The following is a 21,825-nucleotide window of genomic DNA, read 5'->3' as shown; positions in this document are numbered from 1 at the left end:
GTATTATTATAAATTCTTAGAATTATACATTTGTCAATTAAAAAAAAACAATAGTGTTGTTTGAAGTCATAATTAAATATAATTAAACTGTTAAATTATATTAAAAATAAAATAAAATTATAAATAATAAATAAAAAAATGCTAACTAAATTTTCAAACCATATTGTATAAATTTTAATTAAATATACAAATTATAAAAAAAAGAACATTAAAATTTTTAAAAAAAAAATAAAACCAAATTATTAATAATCATAAAAATATGATAAAAATTTCTTCAAATTAAACTAAGATTTTACACTGTTTTCTGATCATATTGTAAAAATAATATGTTAAAGTGTCTACAAAAAAGTTGTCATTACAAGCATTTTATTTTTAAAAACCCATAACAATAAAACAATTTATAAAATAAAATATTGTAATTAGTAATTTACAATAAATTAAGCGCGCACATATACAAAAAAATAATTCAATCTTATATTTTTAATAGATAATCTTATATATGATATTTATAACAAAAAAAAATTTTTAAATAATAAAAAGAATCTCTTTACAAAAAAAAACTCTTATTTATAAAACAAAAAAAAATTTTTTTCTAATGATTAAAATAAGTAAATGTTTTCTTTAATAACTAAAATAAAAGTTAATAAAATTAGCACTTTAAAACTAATTATTGAAAATTTTTAGTATAAATACATGCTTCAATGATAAATGGAATAAAAATAAAATAATTAAGAACCCATTTAAATAAATGATTTATTTACAATGTCCATTTTTCTAATTAAAAAAGTACATTTTGTTTTGAAAGACCTAATAAATTTCAGGTATTTTTTTTTGTTTAATTCCAAAATAACATACTTTATCATAAATATTTTTGTTTTAAAATAAAATAAAAAATACTAAATTAAAATATTATAAAAACTAAAATATTTTAGTAATCAAGTATTTTATATAAAGTTATTAGCAATATATTTATTAAAAAAAAGTAAATTTTATAATTGTGTATTTTATACAATTTTTGCACCTTTTAACTAAAAATATCAGCTTGAATATTAAAGAAAATCAGTAAATTTCAAACAGATAAATTGTAATTAAATAAACGTTTTTAAAAAAAAAATTTTATACAGTACCGTTATGTATTTTATTTTCAATCAGTTATTATGCTAAGTTTTCATAATTCTATATACAAAATCCTATGTTATATTAAGTTAAACTAAAACAAATATTAAAAGATGCTTATATTATTTGTTTTTACCAACCACATTTCTTATACTTTCATATTTTTTTTGTACTTACTTTTTATCCATAAACAATTTCACTACATATGTAATTGATTACATTCAAACCTTATTTTTGAAATGTTAAAATCATTCTGAAAAATTTATTTAATTCATAGTATATAACTATATAAAATAAATTTAAATGGTACAATTATTTATACTATAAGAAAATTGTTTTGTACATAACTCTTTTTGAAGCGGGTTTATCTTTAAGGACCAAATTATTGATGATAAATTATAAATTATACTAGAGTGAGTAAAATAATTTTGCTTCAAAAAAATGGACTAAATATAATATAATTGTTTTGTGTTAAACACAAAAAAAAACTTGCGATAAATATAAATCTTTTAACAATTAGCAAGTTCAAATTGTTAAAAGATAAACTTGTTATAATTTAAAAAACAATTTTTTATTAAAAATATTTTGTTTAACATGGAAAACAACATCAATGAAACAATTGTCTTTGAAATGAATATGTTATAAAAAAAAAAGTATTTTAAAAAAATCAGATAAATAAAATTTCTAGTATCTCAAATGATAAATATTTATTTAAAATTCAATTCAAAACTATTTTAACAAAAGTCTGAAACATTTTTTTTTAACTTTATATGTCTGTTAAAAGTTTCTATGAAAAATTACATCAAAAATTAGACTTTTAAAAAAATAATTATATTAATTTTCATCGATATAAAAAAAAAATTATATATAATCTAATCTCAATGAGTATACTTTCCTCTTTCCTTAATTATAGTACATATTATATATCTCTTTAATTTTCGTTAGTTTTAATAAATAATTATATTATCACATATATTAAACAATTTTACACAAACTGATATTATAAGTAAAGAATAATTTATGGAAATTTTTCACATATATGAATATATAGTTAATAGTGTCTTATTAAATTAATGTATTTATGCAATAATCAGAAAATGTTTAAAATTATGCAATTATTTTACATAAATATATTTTCTAACCAAATTTTAACTTTTTACTTAAATTTAGAACTAAATATTTAAATTTTTTTCAAATGTAAATAGATGAGTAACTGTTTTTATATTATATTGATTTTTAAAATAATAGAAATATATACATTTTAAAAAAAAATTTCAATAATTATAACAAGCTTTTGATAATAAGTAAAACTATGAAGAGAAAATGATTTACTTTTCTATTTTAAAAAAAAAAAAAAAGAATATCTACAGATAAGATAAAACATTTATTCCTAAGAGATTCAATAAAACAATGACAATAGTTTAAAAATTATATCGTAATATATCATAACTAAAATATATAATTATAATTTTTATATACTATAATAAAATCCATGAAATCTAAAAAATATAAAATGGCAAAATTAAAATTTTATAAATAGGTATGTTTGTATACAAATTTCATTTAAAAAAACAAATCAAGATAAGATATAAAAAAAATGAAACTAATTTTTTTTATCAAAATTTTGTAAATAAAACAAATAATTTTTCAAATATTTATTTACCTATTAAATATATTTATCATAAAATATTAATATTAAATTTAATGATGAGATAGTATTAAAACTTTACATATTTGCTGGATATATGTTTACATATATATCTAAAATTAAACAAAATTTGTGAAGTATAAATTTTTTTTTTAACAATATTAGATGAAACTTTATTAAAAATTTTTAATAAAACTAATTTTGCATGTATATTTAGTGATTGTAATTTTGAAAGAATATTCATAGAAATATTGTAAATGAATATTTATCAAAGGTAAAATTGTCATTATTTAATTATATAATATCTGGTAAAAAATTAAAACACTAGCTTGTGATTCTATATTTACTATTGTTGACCAAAAAAAATTTTTTTTTATAAAAATTAGACATAAATAATAAATGTATATATAAAAATTGTATACAAACTTTTTAATATCTACTTACATTTATAAATGTTTACTTCTAAAAATAATTAAATAGTAAATAATGTTAAAAAATTGATGGGTAAATTTCCATAAACTATTTGTACATTTTTATTTATTTAGAGATGATCTTCTGAGTAAGGAAATTTCCAGTACATTTTTTTTTAAAAATATTTCAACGCCATATTTTTTATTTAGTAAAAAAAATATTATTTTCTAAGTTAAAAATATTATTCATAAAATTATATAAATAGCCCTAGTTTACATGCATAAACAATTTAATAAATACTAATCAAAAAAATGGACGTTAAATAAGATATTAATTTAAAATGATAGCTTTTTTTTATAAAAAAAAAACCAATAGATTTCATAAAAGTATAATAGAAAAATAGACATATATATTTTATAAATATAAAAAAGCTTCCTCGTGATTATTGTTTCTTTGAGGATTGATGTCAAATAAAATAGTAAACAATTGTTATAGTTGTTATAAAAAAAAAACAAATAAAATACATTTAACAATGTTTCCGTTTACCGGTGTACTAATTATTTTTCTACATCCCTCTGCTCCTGTACTTCTCCTCCCCCCCCCCTTCTTTAAAAAAAAAAAGGAACAGATAAGAAAACATTAATAGTAAAATAAGATAGATTATAATGAGGAAACATGGTGCGGTCTTTAATATTATGGAACTTGTATCACTGTCACATTCCGGGTAAAAATAGATTCATCTGACAATGATCCACAGTCCACATATTATCTTTCATTAGTTAGAACGTCGTTCCAAAGTATAATTGTGTCATAATATCCTAAAAAGAATTGGAATTTTGTTTTTACTATGTGGACAGGCCATTAAGATGTGAATCATTGAACGCTGTCAGTAAATTTTATATGTAAACTGTGTATTGAGTTTATGTGATGAATGTGGGAGTTAGAAAGATGGTTGGTAAACTAATATAGAGATTAAAAATACTTCATTCTCTAAATATGCGCAAGAATTTCTTTTTTATCATAATATATAAAAATATATTATATATTAAAAAAACATTATGAAAATTGTAAAAAAAAAAAAATGAGACAGATAAAAAATTTAATTATATATTTTTTTTAAAGTTATATAACAAGAAAACAATAATAACAGGACATGTAAACTTGTTTTGGCATTGTTAAATTATTAGAAATTATAAATGTTTGAAAAAAAGAGGAGGGGGGAATAGATGTGATAAGGAATAACTAAATGACAAGCATTAAAAGATTCAAATAACTTATAGTGCAAAAAAAGTTCATTTTTGATAAATTAAATATTTATAAAAAAATGAATTGGAATGAATGAAGTAGAAAAGTGTAAACGTTGGAAGAATATTTAAGCTATAGGGAGGAGTAATAAATATTTTAAAAGCAAAGATTTTATCAATCGTCATTATGTTATTTTAAAATGATTGTATAAAAAAGATCACTGAAATAAATTCTACAGTTTAAAAAAATTCTATTTACTTTCTATTATTTTTTATTTATATTATAATTAGAAATAAAGATAAAAACTATAAAATAAATATGTGAAATAATAAAAAAAAGTTATAATTACAGGATATTATAAAAGTATTCCTAGACTTTTGAACTTTTATAATTTCCTTCGAACTTAATATCTTTTTATGATTATATCATAATATGACAAGTATTATTTGTTTGGATATAATGTTACTAAAATTCAAAAGCTTTAAAGAAAACCTATAAAAATTTATAAAAAGTGCGATTCTTAACGTTTTAGTACAATGAAAAAATGTGACCTTTTTAAAATAAATATTTTGCAAAAGTATATTTTAAAAGAATCATAATTAATATAAAAAAAAAATTTTGCATTACTTAAACTTTTAAATATCTTAAAAAAAACATGTTTAATATATTAATTGAAAAAAAATATTTTATGGGAAATTCTCGTATTAAACATCCATCTTATATTTTAATGATTATAAGGTCATAATTTAAAAAAAAACAAATTACTAACAAAATAGAATTTAACATTTTAGCTTTATACATATATATGTTTATATTTTTTTTTTCAATAAAATAATTTAAGAAAAAAAAAAGTAAGATAATAGAAATTATTGTGGAAAAAAATTTAAATAATGTATGTACTTTTTTTTAAACATTTACAAATTTGAAAAAAAAAATTTTTGATTTTATAATAATTTTTCATCACAACAAATATGCATGCATCAATTATCAAATAATTTTTTAATTTATAAAAAAAATACTAATTATAATAAATGTTATTAAAATTTAAAAGGTCTAAAAATATTTTTAAACAACCATGTAAATAAATTGTTTAAAAATTACTAATTTAATTATTAGAAAATTTATAGATAAAATAATGACCTTTAGTAAATTTTATATTATTCTATATGGTTATAGTTAAAAATATCATAAATAGTTACTCTATAATTCTAATAAGACGCATTCAAATTTATGAATTTTTTATGTATATATAAAACATTATTTATATCAATCATTAAAATATGAAGTGCTTCAAAATGAAATAGTTGAAATATAAATGTATATATTGGTAAATGTATACGTTTATCTTTTATGAAAACTAAATAACAGAATCAGTTTATTTTGTATCTAATATACGAGAGATTTATATTATTTAAATGCAGATATATACATTTTATCATAATAAACCCTGTCTAAAAGACACTATTTGTTCATGCAAATGAGGTACATTAAAAAAAAAAAAATAATTATTTTTCGCAATAGTAAATTTAAATTAATAAAAAGATTTTTACATGTAGGAATATTTATGTTATTTAAAAAAAAATAAATAAAAATATAATTTATGATATTGTACTAACAAAATAAAACCCATTAATTTATGAAAATAAAACAGTAATTTATTTTATTTCTATCAATCAGTTATATATTCTTGATATACTAATTCTTTGATCTATGTATGTATACAAAACTGATAATTTATGGTAAGTATTTTTTTTATGAACATCAGAATGTATATAAAAGTTTTACTTTTTTTTTTTATCAAGAGCAAATTATCATAGAGAAAGAATTTTTTATGGTACGTACACATAATAAATCTCATCTTTGTTAGAATTAAACGAAAATTTATTTTTTCTTTTTTTTTTTCAATAAAAATTACTGTTTGAAAATAAAAAAAAAAGTATAATTTGTTGATGTATACTGCTTTTTTTTTGCTATCTATCAAACAAAATTGTAAGATGTTTAGAAAAGTAAAATAAATAAAGAGAGTTATATGGGTAATGGTTACTATCGATAAGAAGAGAAAGCTAGCATATTTTCCAATAACTATTATTGCGACTGGTATAGAGGAAGTCATAAGATATAAGGAAATTGAAAAATTGTAGATAGTATTGAGAAGATAGATATATTTATATAAATAGAATGAAAAATATAGACATTGAGATAATACTAGAGAAAGAAATATTGGATTATAAATATATTTTGTGAAAAAAAATACAAACCCGACATATTCAACATAATATAAAGATAGTCAAACAATTTTCTAAAAAAAATCGTCCTGGAAAAAAAAATGTATTTAAAAACTACATAAGAATTTTTTTTTTTTATTAAATAATTATTTTAATATAACATAAAAGATAAACTAATTAATATATATATTAAACATATATGTTAATTAGAAATCTTTATATAGATTCATCTTTCCACCAAAGAACTAGTGGTGAAAGAGGAAAACAAAAGAGATAATGATTAACACAGGGAAGTATAATTGAATTAAAAATTAAGATACCATCTCAGAAAGGTTGCTTTGTTCAATTAAGAACCTCTTCAGGTCCTTCCTCTTTACCACCTTTGTTCTCTTTTTTGGAGTCATCATTTTCATCAACATCTTCAAGACCAGGTAGATCTTCATCATCATCCATACCTTCTTCAGCATCATTATATGTGGACATCATATCTTTCATTTTTCCAGAGTCAAACATATCACCAAATCCTCCCATATCTTGGAATGGATCTTCATCATCAGATTCATCCTCTTCCTTCCATTTATTAAAATCAATCTTAAGCCATGGGTTTCTTCCACTTTGTTTCAAAAATCTTGGCCACCATCCTTCGTTCACTTTTGGAATGATTAATTCTAAAGCCCTAGCTGTTGAAACGCGTTTATACATTTCTCCATTAAGGTCACCATAAAGTTCTAAATCAGTTTCATATAAAGGTCCATTTTTTCCTTTGGTACCCCTAAAAAATAAAATTAGTTTTCAGATAGAAAGGAACATACTTAACATAAAGCTTATTTCCTTCAATTTTTAAATCTTGAACTTCCATATCTTCAACAGAAATTGTAATATAGACCAAATTTTGTCGTTGAGCCCAAAGTACTTGTGGGTGAAGAGCCATTGTAATTCTGAAATAAAAAAAAATATAGACAATTAATAGAAATCTTTTAATATATGGAAAATATATTCAAAAATAAAGCAAATTAAAAGTTAATGGTATATTAAAATTATTATGAAAAATGATGTAAGGTTACGTCTTATATTGTATAAAAACAAATATACATTAATCCTTTTAAAATGACGAAAAAACTTTACTTTTTTTATTTAACGTGTCAAAAAATATGAAATAGTACATATGGTATATCAAGATAAAAAAGAAAATAGTTATATCATATATTTAAAGTAACACTAAAAATAAGATGATTGTTTAGTTATAAAAAGAAACCTTAAACGTGATAACTGTATAAAAGTCTTTTAAATTCACACAACTCATATGTGAAACAAAAAAACTTAATTATTTAGAGTTGTTAACATCAAGAAACGTCGAAAAAAGATTGTAGAAAATTATCGAAAAAGCATGACTAGTGTGGCCGCGAAAAATAAAAACAGTTTTCCAACACCTTGTTCGCAGGGATTCGGCAGAAGAAAAACAAAATGTGAAGGTGATTATGCCTCAATTTTATAATTGTAAATTTTGAACACCTGGTTTTAAGTTTAAGTTTTAGGTATCACTTCAATGTATAAACACCTTATGGATATAGTTAATTAAACGAAATCTTAAAAGAAATTAGTTATGAATTATTTGATGAAATATTATTATAAATAAAAAATTTAATTTTTATCTTATCAGAATTAAATTAATGATAATTGTATATTGATTAACTTAATTTGCGTGAACATGAATAAATTATTTTCACATTTATGAGGGTTAAATTCAAATTTAAATAAATTATAAAATATTAAGAAACAGTAAATCTTTAGGGCATTCATACAATAATAAATTATTAATGCTGAACTGATTAGGTAGGACTTATTTAACATTAAAGATTAATATACAAACTTTGAAAAGAAAATATTTTTCTCGAGAAAGATTCACATTATAATTATATATACTTATTAAAAATAAGTTTTAATTACAATAGAATATTATCAATTTTACAATATTGTTTAATAATTATTCATAATAGAATATTTAAATTATGTAGAGTAAAATATTTTTTATGTTTCAAAATAATTATTAAAACTTTTTTATTAGATTAAAATGTGTAAAAAATATTTTTAAAAAAATGTTAAAATTTAAAATATATTCCCTTCAAGACATAGATTTTAAATTGTATACAAATAATGTATTAATAAAAATTTTGTAGTTGTATTATGGTATTTGGATAAAAATACAAGTTCCATAAATAATATTTTTCAATTGAATTTTCTTCTTCCATTCTGTAAAACTTTTGTTTGAATAGTTACTTTAAATAAAGTATAAAGGTAAATTAACTTTAATACCAAAGTAATTTCTAATTTACTCACATCAAACTTTTATAGATAATTTATAAAAGGTTAAAAATTATTTTCTAATGTTTAATAAGACAACCAATAAGTTTATATTAATTTGGGGGTTGCAAAAGATAGATTAAAATAATTGATAGAAATTATTGTTTCACACAGAGACAGTTTTTTTATTAATAACTTTAAAAGTGTATTAATTTTTTTTCATAGTATTTTAGCTGTGTCTAGTAAACAAATTATTTAAATATTTTTTTCAATTCAACTGTTAGAAACAAAAAATAGTAAAAAAATAAATCGTTTTTTTTTTGTGTGACAAAATCATTATACAATAATTGGAATAATTAATATGATAAAATTATCTTGAACATTAAAATAATTTAATATTAATAAATATAAAATAATAATATATTAAAACTTTTAAAAAGTGCTGTTTACATAAAAATATTTTTAGTTTTATATTAAAATTTAATTAATGTAAGTAAAGTTTTTTTATTTCTAAAAACATTGTATTTTAATAACAAACAAATAAATCAAAAATCCCATTTTCACATCAACAAAAGTATTTTAATATAAAAAAAATAATATCAATTTTTGTAAATTTATAAAATTCTACCATATAAAAATTATCTATTTAAAAGCAATAAAAAAACCATGTTTGTGAAACTAAAAATTTAATGACATAATAATTATTTCTAAATTTAATTCTCCAATGTAAATATTTTTCCATGCATTTTTAAAAACATCATATTTATAGAAAAGACTTTTTAAAACTATTATTACATAACTCAACAACATTTCCTTTGAAAATGTGTATATTAAATATATACTAAGCTCAAGTAAAAAATGTATATTTCTTTAATCTACAACAATCTATAAATCCATGACTAAATTTTTAGTAGATATATGTAGAATTATAATAAATAAATTCATCTAAAGATTATTTACTTGTGAAAATGTAATAGATGCCGTCTAATCTTAGAAAAATTTATAAAAGTTTTTTTTTTACTTATTCTAAAAATATACCCGACCTATAATTAGAAACATTGATATTTTAAGGTAGATGATAAATTAAGTTTGCAACATTTTTCTTAATTTTTGATATTTATAGATGTAGACATATACATCAGTAGAATTTTTTCATTGTAATTTTTATTTTTTTGAGATCATTGAATTTTCTTGTGTAATCACAATTTAAAAAATAATGTCTCAGTATAGTGTAGTTTTTTTTTTGGTAAAAGGTTCAATAATCATATGTGTGTTTTAATATTTGACAGAAAAAAAATAAAATATTCATATGTTTGATAAAAAATTTCTAACGTATTGTAGTTTAACTTAAATAAATAATAAATTTTTCTGGTATTTAAAACAATAGTAGTAAAAACAATTTAACATGGAAATTCTCGAAGAATATTATAAAAATATCTTTTGTCACCACTTTTACTATATACTTAAGCAAAAAGATACATCATATTAAGTTTATAAAATATTACTGCACTTTAATTCATACCGACTGTGTTAATATATTTTACACATGATTTTGTAGAACAAAAAGATTAGAATGTATACGTAAAAGGAGAAAATTATTCTTTATTCATGTATAAGTAAATAAGACAAAATATAAGTCAAAACTTTACTAATTATAAATATTGACAATGTTAAAATATATCCTGAATATAAGATCAATGAAAAAATGAATTGTCGCTCAAAGATTTTTGTTATTTCAAAAAAGACAAAAAAAATTAATTGTTATCATGTATCAAAAAAAAACATTTATCCACTTTTAAAAAGGAGAATAGCAACTTGACCAAGATAAAAATAGATAAAATGTTTAGTTTCGTGAGTAACATAAGATCCAAAATTTCTTCCGACGATACAATGCCATGTAGGATTGTATTTTTTGTCGAATTCTTTTTTAATATAAGCAGCAATATCTTTTTCTATGTTATATCTAAAAATGAAGAAAATAAATATGATAGAAGAAAAATAAGTAAAACATACTTTTCTAAGGCTTGAGTAGCACATTCAATGGCTTCAGTTTGCATATCATCAGCCATATCGGCATTCTTAATAACGGCTTTTCTATCAGTCATGTTATCTCTTAAGGTTAGAAATAAAATTAGATTAAAAAACTAAAATTAAAATTATATTTTATTTCAATAAAAATTATTAAAGTACGAAAATACGATTATGATTTTGTTTCTAAAATTATTATAAAAATAATTTATATATATATATATGTATACGTTAATAGTAATATAATTAATAGTTAAACAACATATCTATGAAACATAAATGAATAAACAAAATTTACTTTTTTTTTGTTATACAAAAGAATAGAAAATGATAATAGAAAGTTAATGGTTTAAAATATATTTATACTAAAAAATACTTTTTTTTTCTTAGAAACCTTATAGAAAATTAATAATGTATGTACAATTTCTTCATTATTATATTTTACTCCAACAAAAAACAAGAACTAAATTTGTAGAATGTTGAAAATGTATCATATCTATATATATTAAAAGAATTGAGATTATCACAAAAACTATAATATTAAAGGGCGGAATTTGTCAGCTGCATCCCAATGTTAAAGGTTAACGGAAAAGATAAAAAGACTGTAGTTAGTATAATTCTATACAATTTAAATCAAAAATATAACTTACAATGTTAGAGATAGACACACAGATAAACATCAGGAAGAATAAGATAAATTTTTCAATGGAGCATTAGTATTTTTGTTACAAACTTCACTACAGGTCGATATATAAAGTTAAAGTGGATGAGTAATATATGTTTTTAGATTAGTGATAAAAGTTGATAAGAGAATAAAAGAAGGTGATCGGTAATATGAAGATATTGTGTATTCTTAGAGAAAAGTGATACTACTTCAAATTTGAAAAGACCTTACACTAAATAATTATGTTGTTTTAATTAAATAAGAAACATATTATTGAGGGTTAAAATTTATATTTTATAATAAAGGTTTAAATAAAGTTATTCTAATATATATATAAAGAGGCAAAATGATTTATTAAAAGTTTAACTCATTGTAAATTATAAAAGAAAGTTAAAATTTTTATTTTTAACAATTAAAAATTATTCATTTAAAGAAAAGTCAATTTCTTTAATTAATCTACCTAAAATTATCTTTATATAATTAAATGAATAAGAACATATTTGTATAATAAAGATGAATGATTAATACAAGCATTAGTTTAATAATAAATAAAGATATATTATTATGTAAAAACATATTGATGTTGCCTTCCTACATAGAACAAAAATGTATAACTTATAAAAAAAAGTACAGGAAAAAAAAAATAGTCCAAAAAAATTTATGTTACGTTATTTGAAAAACCGGGAAGGAACGACATCCCAATAGCTTCATATTATAAGACTTATAAAATTAATTGTCAGTATTATTTTATATTGTTACATCTAACTATTATTTACAAAATAAAAAAAAAATATGAAATGTTTAGTTACAGTTGGTACGACAAAGTTTGATTCTTTAATAGCAGAGCTAGAGACTGAACGTTTATTACTTGCCTTACATGATTTTGGTGTAGATGAACTTATTATTCAACATGGTAATAGTAACTATAATTGTGATAAAGAATTAGAAAAGAAGTACAAGATCAATATAACTAGTTATAGATTTAAATCTAGCATTATTGAAGATATATTGGCTGCAAATTTTGTGATAACACATGCTGGAGCTGGTACAACACTTGAATGTTTAAAATTAAAAAAACCATTTATAGTTGTGGAGAATGACACACTTATGAATGGTCATCAATATGAGTTGGCAGAAAAATTACATGATCTTGGGATTTGTAAATTTACAACACCATATGGTTTACCTTTTGTTTTGGATGAAAGTATTTTTAAATGTGGAAATCAGATTATTCCAGTAAAAAATGATGGTTTTGAAAGAAGACTTGATCTTATATTTATGCACATACAATAAATATTAGATTATCACTATTATCTTTATCTATATATATATATATTTTTTTTTTCGTTGTATTTATATATGTCATCAAAAATAAAAAATAAAAAAAAAAGACATTTTTATATGGAAATAATTTAGTTGGCAAAATTTTTATGTTTGATAATAGAAACCACCTAGTGGAATTACGTTTCGACTATCTTACTTTTCCCATGAAAATTTTTAAGCAGTTATCAATATAATATATAAATATCAGGCATAACATATTGATGACACGTAATTTGTTATGATTCTCAATTTTATTAGATTCTTCATTCTTTTTGCATGCTTTCTTTTTTTTATATACTCCAAGAAGTTTGTGTTTATGAAAATTAGTGACATCGCCAAGGACATCTTGATAACAGAAGATAATTATGGTTTGTTTTTGTTTTATTTGTAATATTATTTTTGGTTTTTTTTTCAGCAATTCTAATCACAATTCAATTTACTGGTGTAGCATTTGGAAAATTTTTTATGTCAGCTTTCGTTGATGTTTTGTCACCTAGTAAATTTTTATTCTTTTCTGTTATTACAGTTAGTGGATGTTTGATTGGTTTCACAATTCAAAAAACATTTTATGGATTTGGTATTATTTTATTTATTCTTAGTTTTATTCAAGCTGGAGGATGGGGTATTTCATCAAAATTGTGCAAAATTTATTTTAACGGGAAATTATTGTCAATACTTTTGGGTATTTTGATAAATGCTCACAATATTTGTGGGATATTTTATGTTTATGATCATGATGGTCAATGGAAATATAGATGTTATGGGGCTGCTTTAGTTGGTGTTTCCCTTGCCTTTGCGGCCGTCCTAATGTTCATAGAAAATGATAATTATATAAGTGATAAGAAGAAAAATAATGTTTCTTTTAGATTACGTGATATTACTGATAACCAACTTATTCTTAATATATCGCTAGGATATTTTTTTGTTCTTCAATGTCGTAGTTTAACAGAAACGCGGATGCAGAAATATTTAACGAGATTTGAAAATTTAGATATTTCTGAACTTAATTTAAATTATGATATTGGTGGAATTCTTGGTGGTGCTGTGTCTGGTTACCTGGCTTCAAAAAGTGACTTTGATTTTCTTCGTGAATTGTGTATTGTTCTAGCTATGATTGGATCAGGAAGTTATTATATGGTTGAAAAGGTAACTTTTTTTTTCCATCATTTTTTATTTCTTTTAGCCTTTTTCTTTTATTTTTGGTGTTGTTGGGTTTTCGATAGCTGCGGCAATGAATTTTATGGAAACAGTTACAGTTAGAAATGTTCCAATTCATATAATTGGTAAATCTACAGCATTCATTTCAACAGTTGCTAACAGTAAGTTAAAATTTATCATTATAAACCTAATTTTTTTATAGTTGGATCAATAACAGTTGGTTTACCTTTTGAAATATTGATAAAAAATAGCTCATTAGCTATTGTACCACAACTTTTTATAATAGAAGTAATATTTTATGTTAGTTTTAAATTTCTTCAATACAGTAGAGATAAAGGAATTAAAAAAAGAATAAAAGAAGTTAGAAGTGAGGGTGTTAAACAATTTCAGGATGAAATTATTAACGAGGATCAAAAACAAAAAGATATAAAAAAGGAAAATAAAAAAGTTAACCCATCAAGTAGAGTTGGTAAAAGAAAGAAAAAATAAAATAAAATATAATTTTATCAAAAATTAAAGCAAATTCTGTATAAAAATTGTTTATAGTTATAAATGTATCTGCGATTACATCTTCGAAATCAATGGTTTTTTTTTGAATGATTTCTAAATTATTATATATTGTACATACAATGATTAATTTTATTGTTTTTTTTTAAAAACTTTCTCTTTTGAAAAAAAAAATTTTTTTTCACACAAATCATTTGTTGTTTACATTAAATATATAAGCTTTAGCTGTTTTTATATATTAGTTGTTGTTGTTGTTTTTTTTTTTCTTTCTATTGTTTAATTATCATTTTTTTCTTTATTTTCATGTTCTTTATCATTTTTATTTACCAAATTATTACCTAAATTAAAATTTTGCCCAACAACTGCAACCATTTGTGAGGCAAAAAAAGGATGTAGTAGTGGAGATGTTCCTGGATGAATTGGAATACCAGGACTTGTTCCAATCATAGGATGTCCACCTGTAATAGGTTGTTTTTGTGAAAGAAATTGAGGAAATTGTTGACCTCTAAATGGATCACAATAAAATGGATTATTTAACATATATGCTGTCATTTGTTCTAAAGGCCAACACATCATTGTAGTTTTTTGTCTTTTATCTTTCATTCTTCTATTTTGAAACCATACCTAATAAAGAAGTACATTATATAAAGAATATAAAAATATAATTTGTCAGTTAAAATATTTTGATATAGACAAAATATGACACTCATATTCAATCATCTCAAAATTCATTTTCTCACTTTATCATATTCCAATAACATTTACCAAATAAAGAAAGATATTGTAATATAAAAAAAATTTATTATACTTACTTGTTCCCTCAATCAAAAACTCTAATCCTCTTCTAAACTTCTTATGTATGTATGAAATTTAGAACAAGATAATTTAATGCTCATAGGAATTAGTTTTATTTAAAATTGTGGTAGGGAAAGTGAGATGAGAAAAAATAATTTTATTATAAGATTTTGAGATATGTATATTGTTATAAAAATTATTATTATTCTACCAAAACAAAATTTTGATTGATAAGTTAACATTAAAATAAGTTAAGAGTGGTTTAGTCTCTTTTGAGTTTATTGGTTTCTTATTATTACAGTAAACTATAGATGATATCTTAGCACTTTTGTATTAGTAAAAGTTATGTAAAGAATAACACTTAATACAGTAATAAATTAGTTACGTTAAAAAAGAAATTTTTTTTTTTCAAACTTACTTTTATAGTACCTTCTGGAAGACCTAATTCTTGAGCTAATTCTCCTCTTCTTATTCGGCTAACATAATTTTCTTTGGAAAATTCTTTTTCAAGTATATTAATTTGTTCTCTAGAAAAAGCAGTTCTATATCTTCTAGCTAATTGATCTATAATAAAGTTATATAAAAATTTTATAACTTTTTTTTTTACAATTACCTTGTGCTACAGCAGATGATGTCATACTTTGTGAATGTAAATTAACACCTGTTTGAAGGTAACTTCCATTTAATGAATCATTGTTATTTAAAGATGAATATCTAGAGGATGATTTTTTATCATCAACAATAGAATCATCACTTTCATGATCAGCCTCATGAATATCTTCTAATTCTTCTTTTCTTAAACCATCATCAGAGAATGTATCATTACAATTAATAGAATTAATACCACTAAAAAGTGCATTTTTATTGTTTGTCTGTAGGAGAAACTTATGGTAAGCTTCTGTAGTATTAGAATTAAGTATTGACATAAAAGGATTCATTATACTTGCCGTGACATTTCCTGAAAACATTCCTGATTTTAATTTTTTGTCATCTTTTCTTTTATTACTATCTTCTTGTTGACTTTCAGATAACATAAAATTTTTTGATAATGTATTAAAAAAAGTATTTGGATTAATATTAATTGGAGGACTATTTGAGGAACTTTTATTTGTCTCCGGACTTGAATCATTTTTTAATAAATTTTGATTGCCATTTATTAAGGAATCTATGGCAAAAGATTGCATTGTTAATTAATTTTTTTTTATTATACAAATTAGATATAGAATTAGACAATTTATATATTTATTATTTTGAATTAAATTGATATAATTTTTTTTTTTAATTCTAAATAGTAAAAAAAAAAATAATTTTAATATTTAATATAATATTGAGTTAATAGTAATAATTAAATAACTGGTTAAAATATGTGGAAAATGTTAATCTTGCAATAATAAGTAGAATTCAAATATTTATGGAAAAAAGGAACCTTCATGAAAATAATGGACACGCCCACTTTTTGGCAATTTTAAAAGATGTTAAGATAAAATAAAATAATATGTATGTATGCGTATATAATATATAATGTTATAGATAGAAATGTTGTAGTAGTAATATGATTGGCATACTATATTTAATAATAAGAAAGTTGATAAATGAATGATGAAGAAAAAGAGATATTGTTAAAGGAATGTTAAAATTAAAAAAAAATATTATTAATGTTTTTGAAGTAAATAATATGATAAAAAAAAGGTCAAGAATAATGTTAAAAAAAAATTTAGTGAACTAAAAAATTAGTTAAATTAAAATTTAATAAAAATAAAAGAAACATAAATAAAATAATTTTATTTTTACCATAATGATAGAAAAAAGTAGTTGTTAAATAGTTAGAAAAAAAAAGAAATGAATAAATTAATGATGAAAAATATGATTAAATAATATAATTTTAAATTGTATTTTATGGTAAGATGATTAGTGGTTAGTAATGATCTAACTATACATATATTAATAGAAATTTCTGATCATAAATAGATGTTATAAACTCTTATATGACTATAGCCTTATTGAAATGACATGAATTTAGGAGAGTAATAAAAATTAAATATTTTTTGTACCACTGTTTCATTACTTTTATTTATATAATATTTAAATGATATGATATTTACACACCCTTTTCTACTTCATTATATAGATAATCAGGTATGTGATATTTATTAAATTTATATTTGATAAATTTTAAAAGAAAAAGCCAATGATTTTTATATAGCTTTTAAAGATAAAAATAAAGTTTGAATAATGAATTTAAAGAATATAACAAATAATAGTTTTAGTGTTATCTAAATTCCTCAAGTGGTATTAAAGTGATTGTTTGAATGGAATATGATGCATATAAATTAGTTTCTTTTTATGGCATTAAATTTTAACTTACCATCTAAAAGATAAAGCATATGTATATGATTTATGAATAGTGTATTGAAGAATATAAAAGATATAAATGAAAAAAGAATTATTTAAGAAAGTCATTTAATGTCATTTATATGGATTTTAAGAGATTAATTAAAGAAATTAACATATTTGAAGATAAAAATATATAGTAATAGTATGATAATAAAATTGATATCAAGAGTTAAAATTATATAGTAATAAATTAATTCCTTATTAAATAAATTATTTTTAGAAAATAATTGTTAAATTTAAAAATTTATGACTCTGTTATTTTATACATAAAAAATATTTAGTAAAAAGGCTAATTTTAATTAAATTAAAAAGGATATAATATTAGATAACCTTATAAAATAATACCTTTATTTCTTTCTTATTTCCTGTACCGCTTTATTATATTTTATTATTTAATTACTTATAAATCAGGAAAAGAAAAAAAAAAAAAGTTTTAAAGGTACTAATATTTTAATTCCATTACAATAAGGACAATTGAGATAAGCAATAAAATGATTCGGCAATTCTTAGTAATAAACTAATAACATTCTTATTACGTGTCAAAAGTTTTAATTAATTAAAGATTAAAGAGATATCCGTTGATGGAGGAAAAATTTGTTATGATGTAAAAATTATAGACAGTTGTAATTGTGTCAAAACAATAACAATTCTCTTTATTATAATTTTTGGTTGTAAAATTATTGTTAAGTTAAATGCCGATATACAGATGATTCTGGAGATGATGAAGAGAAAAGAAGGATTGGTTAGATATAATTATGAAAAAGAATATTATGAAGTGATAAAGAATATTTTTATAGTTATTTATTAATAAATGTTATGTTATAGGAAACAATATATTCTATGAAAAATGATAAAAAGAACGTTTATTGTTTTTATTATTTTCATTATTTTTACCGTATCCCGAATTGTAGTAAAAAACCTTGGTTTAGTAATTCTTTAATAATCAAATGAAAATGTTGATTATTTTAAAGAAACATAATTTTATCTTTAATTAAACCCGTATCAGTAATTAATAATAAAAGTCTTACAATATAAATATTAAAATAATTCAATTAAAAATGGCAATGAAAGAGTGATGAAAAAGAAAGATTACGGTGTAATTGCATTTTTAAAATAAATCTTCATTCTTCTATAATTATCGTATTCTTATGTAAGTATTAATAGTAAAAATTAATGAACAAATTTATTTACATAATTGTTATAATATAATAAAAAAGATTTTTATATCAAAACTTTTATAAAAAATTAGGGACATAGCAACTTGTTTTTATCAAGGTTGATTATCACTCAAATTCTTTTTTATTAAATTTAATTTTAACTATAATTTGATGTTAAAAAAAAAGAATTATCCTGAAAATAATTTAAAATGTGGAATAATAAGTGAATTTTATATTAATTTAAAAATAAAAAATTTATTATCCATTTCTCTAATCATTTGTTATTTATTACTTCATATAACATTTATTCTTTATTTCTTACCATTTTCCATTCCAATTACATATTTTTAATATTTTAATTATCTTTTTTACCAATAAAATAGTATATATGAATGAGATGAAAATTAATTTGAGGATAAGCAGTCAAAAATTAAAGTGAATTAATTGGTTGAACTAAGTTAATAGGCATGATATAGTTGTAATTTAATATACAGATGCTTGTAATTAATCATCATCGTAGTTACTTGAACAAAAAAGTGTTTTAAGAACTAAAATACAAATTATGTTTAGTCTTTGTATGATTAAATTTTCTATCAACTTGACAGATTTTGATTTATAAAATTTAAAATATCCTTATTGAATAATTATTATAATTTCATACAATCTTAAATATAGAATAGGGGTAATATTTTTAAGATATTTTAATATTTTCTATTATAATATATTATTTTAATATTTTAATTTAAAAAAAAATTAAGAAGAAATGACTATTTTTAAAATGATATTATTAAAATAAGTTTTTTTTTTTGTAAATTAACTAAAAGTAAAATCTTAAATATATTTTTTTTTGAATAATGATTAAATTTTAGTATTAATTTCACTTTTATATATAAATTTTAAAATATCACTGTAATTTATTGGTTCTTTACTTGAATTTATTTATATTTTCTCTTAAAATGATATTAATTTTCTTAAATTTTATTTATATAATATTATGATAAATTACTTTATTTTTGATTATTTCGGGTAGTCAAGATTTCAAAATTATCTTAAAACATAACATTTAAACTATACTTTGTTCACTTTTATAATAATTGTAAAAGGATATGTTATTATTCATGATTCTTGAAAAAATCTTAACTCTATATATACATTAAAAAATGTAAAATTTGAATAATTAATTATAAAATTATTTTTCTATTTTTTAATAAATTGATAAAAAAATAATAAATATTATGTTACAAAATTTTTTTCAATCACATTATTATTATTTTAAAATATTTATTCTTGATGAAAAGAAACTTTATATAAATTTACAAAAACTAAATATAGCTTTTGTAAATAGCATAGTACAAATATGCAATTTGTAAATAGTGTTAAATAAAATAATGATATAATTATATATTTTACAATACTAAAAAAATCGTTAAATATATAAAGACAAACTCAAAAAGATTATTTATAGTTTAAAGTAATATTATTATATGTCTCATACAATTAAAGTCAATGATATAAATAACTTTTATATTTTATATTTGAATTATTTAATTATATCTGTTAGAAGCACTTAAATAAATGTTACATACAGTAATAGTTATATTATTTATATATCTCAAGATAAATGTTATAAAAATACAACTTAACTTTTAGAGAAATTTTCTAATTTCATTTTTATAAATAAAATACTTTTTTTTAGATTATTAAAAATACAAGAAAAGATATACATTGTTAACTAGTTTATAAAGATAAAAATTACACTAGAGAAATTTTTAAAACTAAAAAACATTAAAATTTATCATATCCGTTTAAAAAGACCAATACATAAAGATTTCAGAAAGACTTATCAAAGAATATACAAAATTAAATTAGTTAATTACTTAATTAGAATTATAAAACTTACCAATTTCATATATTACATTCAACATACTTTTAAATTTTTTAAAAACCTACAAATTTAAATAAAAAATTATTTCTATCTTAACTATTTTTTGTGTCATTAATATCATAATTAGTAAATATTCTATTCCTTTTTTAATAATTTAAAAGAAAATTTTTTTTTTATCTATTTTTATAACAAATAAATAAAAAAAAAAAAGTTTATCAAAAAAGTCATTAAAATAAAGAAAATAAATTTTCTAGTAAAAGATAAAATAAAATTAACAAAGCATAACTACTTTTACCTCTCTTTCTTATGTTCAATTTCAAGAATATCTTTTAAAACCAACTTTATTTTTTTTAAAATATATTTTTAATTCAATAGACACGAGCAAAATTTACATATTACATGGAAGTAAATTTTAACTCTAATTTTTATAGAAGTTTGATAAAGTGAAAAAAATAAAAAAAAAGTATTAAATTATTTTAATTACAAATTAAGGTAATTTGAAAATACTTAATAAACTTTTTATTTTAATTAATTTTTTATATAATAATTTAATCATAAATTCAGTCATCTTTTGTTAATTAGTAACAATTAGAAAAGAAAAACTTTATACATCAAAAAAAATTGCTATTTGATAGAATTGTTAACAATACATAAACAATAAATTTTTGAATCAACACATAAAGAGTATCCTTCAGGTATCAAAAAAATTCAACAAAGTTTTAAAATTTAGAAGTTGGAAAGTTAAATACAAAAGAATTCATATTGTCATTCTTGTTAATATGCATTGTTAATGTTTAACCATTATTTGAAATTGAACATTTAATTCAAAATACACTTAAATTAATTAACTTATTTAAAAAATTTTTTTATATAAATAAAACCATTTCCATATCACAGATAACTTTAAAAAGTTTAAATTATTATCTTATTTTTAATATTAATATACACTATTCATTTATAAAATCGTT

General features: G+C 19.9%; 5 protein-coding genes across 5 annotated transcripts; 2 read left to right on the top strand and 3 right to left on the bottom strand.

The window, feature by feature from the left end:
* Nucleotides 1-6,987: 6,987 nt before the first annotated feature.
* SRAE_2000277900 (CS domain and HSP20-like chaperone domain-containing protein) lies at nucleotides 6,988-7,576 on the bottom strand (the record flags this gene model as incomplete). Its single annotated transcript, XM_024653889.1, has 2 exons — nucleotides 6,988-7,417; nucleotides 7,458-7,576. 2 exons carry the CDS (start codon nucleotides 7,574-7,576, stop codon nucleotides 6,988-6,990), a joined length of 549 nt encoding a protein of 182 aa, XP_024507321.1.
* Nucleotides 7,577-10,731: 3,155 nt separating this feature from the next.
* Nucleotides 10,732-11,051, bottom strand: SRAE_2000277800 (Dynein, light chain, LC8-type 2; the record flags this gene model as incomplete). The annotated part of the gene is made up of 2 exons (XM_024653888.1): nucleotides 10,732-10,909; nucleotides 10,960-11,051. The coding sequence occupies 2 exons, from the start codon at nucleotides 11,049-11,051 to the stop codon at nucleotides 10,732-10,734; spliced, it is 270 nt and encodes an 89-aa protein (XP_024507320.1).
* A 1,379-nt stretch (nucleotides 11,052-12,430) lies between these two features.
* Nucleotides 12,431-12,931, top strand: SRAE_2000277700 (Glycosyl transferase, family 28, C-terminal domain-containing protein; the record flags this gene model as incomplete). Its single annotated transcript, XM_024653887.1, has 1 exon — nucleotides 12,431-12,931. The coding sequence occupies one exon, from the start codon at nucleotides 12,431-12,433 to the stop codon at nucleotides 12,929-12,931; it is 501 nt and encodes a 166-aa protein (XP_024507319.1).
* Nucleotides 12,932-13,277: 346 nt separating this feature from the next.
* On the top strand, nucleotides 13,278-14,608 carry SRAE_2000277600 (Major facilitator superfamily and Major facilitator superfamily domain, general substrate transporter-containing protein; the record flags this gene model as incomplete). The annotated part of the gene is made up of 4 exons (XM_024653886.1): nucleotides 13,278-13,329; nucleotides 13,377-14,107; nucleotides 14,145-14,280; nucleotides 14,322-14,608. The coding sequence occupies 4 exons, from the start codon at nucleotides 13,278-13,280 to the stop codon at nucleotides 14,606-14,608; spliced, it is 1,206 nt and encodes a 401-aa protein (XP_024507318.1).
* A 294-nt stretch (nucleotides 14,609-14,902) lies between these two features.
* SRAE_2000277500 (Segmentation protein even-skipped) lies at nucleotides 14,903-16,605 on the bottom strand (the record flags this gene model as incomplete). The annotated part of the gene is made up of 3 exons (XM_024653885.1): nucleotides 14,903-15,250; nucleotides 15,840-15,985; nucleotides 16,035-16,605. The coding sequence occupies 3 exons, from the start codon at nucleotides 16,603-16,605 to the stop codon at nucleotides 14,903-14,905; spliced, it is 1,065 nt and encodes a 354-aa protein (XP_024507317.1).
* Between the last annotated feature and the right edge of the window lie 5,220 nt (nucleotides 16,606-21,825).

The sequence above is a fragment of the Strongyloides ratti genome, assembly GCF_001040885.1.
Source record: "Strongyloides ratti genome assembly S_ratti_ED321, chromosome : 2".
Classification (NCBI taxonomy): Eukaryota; Metazoa; Nematoda; class Chromadorea; order Rhabditida; family Strongyloididae; genus Strongyloides; species Strongyloides ratti.
Note: the sequence above shows the minus strand (reverse complement) of the source record. Positions and strands in the feature narration are given on the sequence as shown.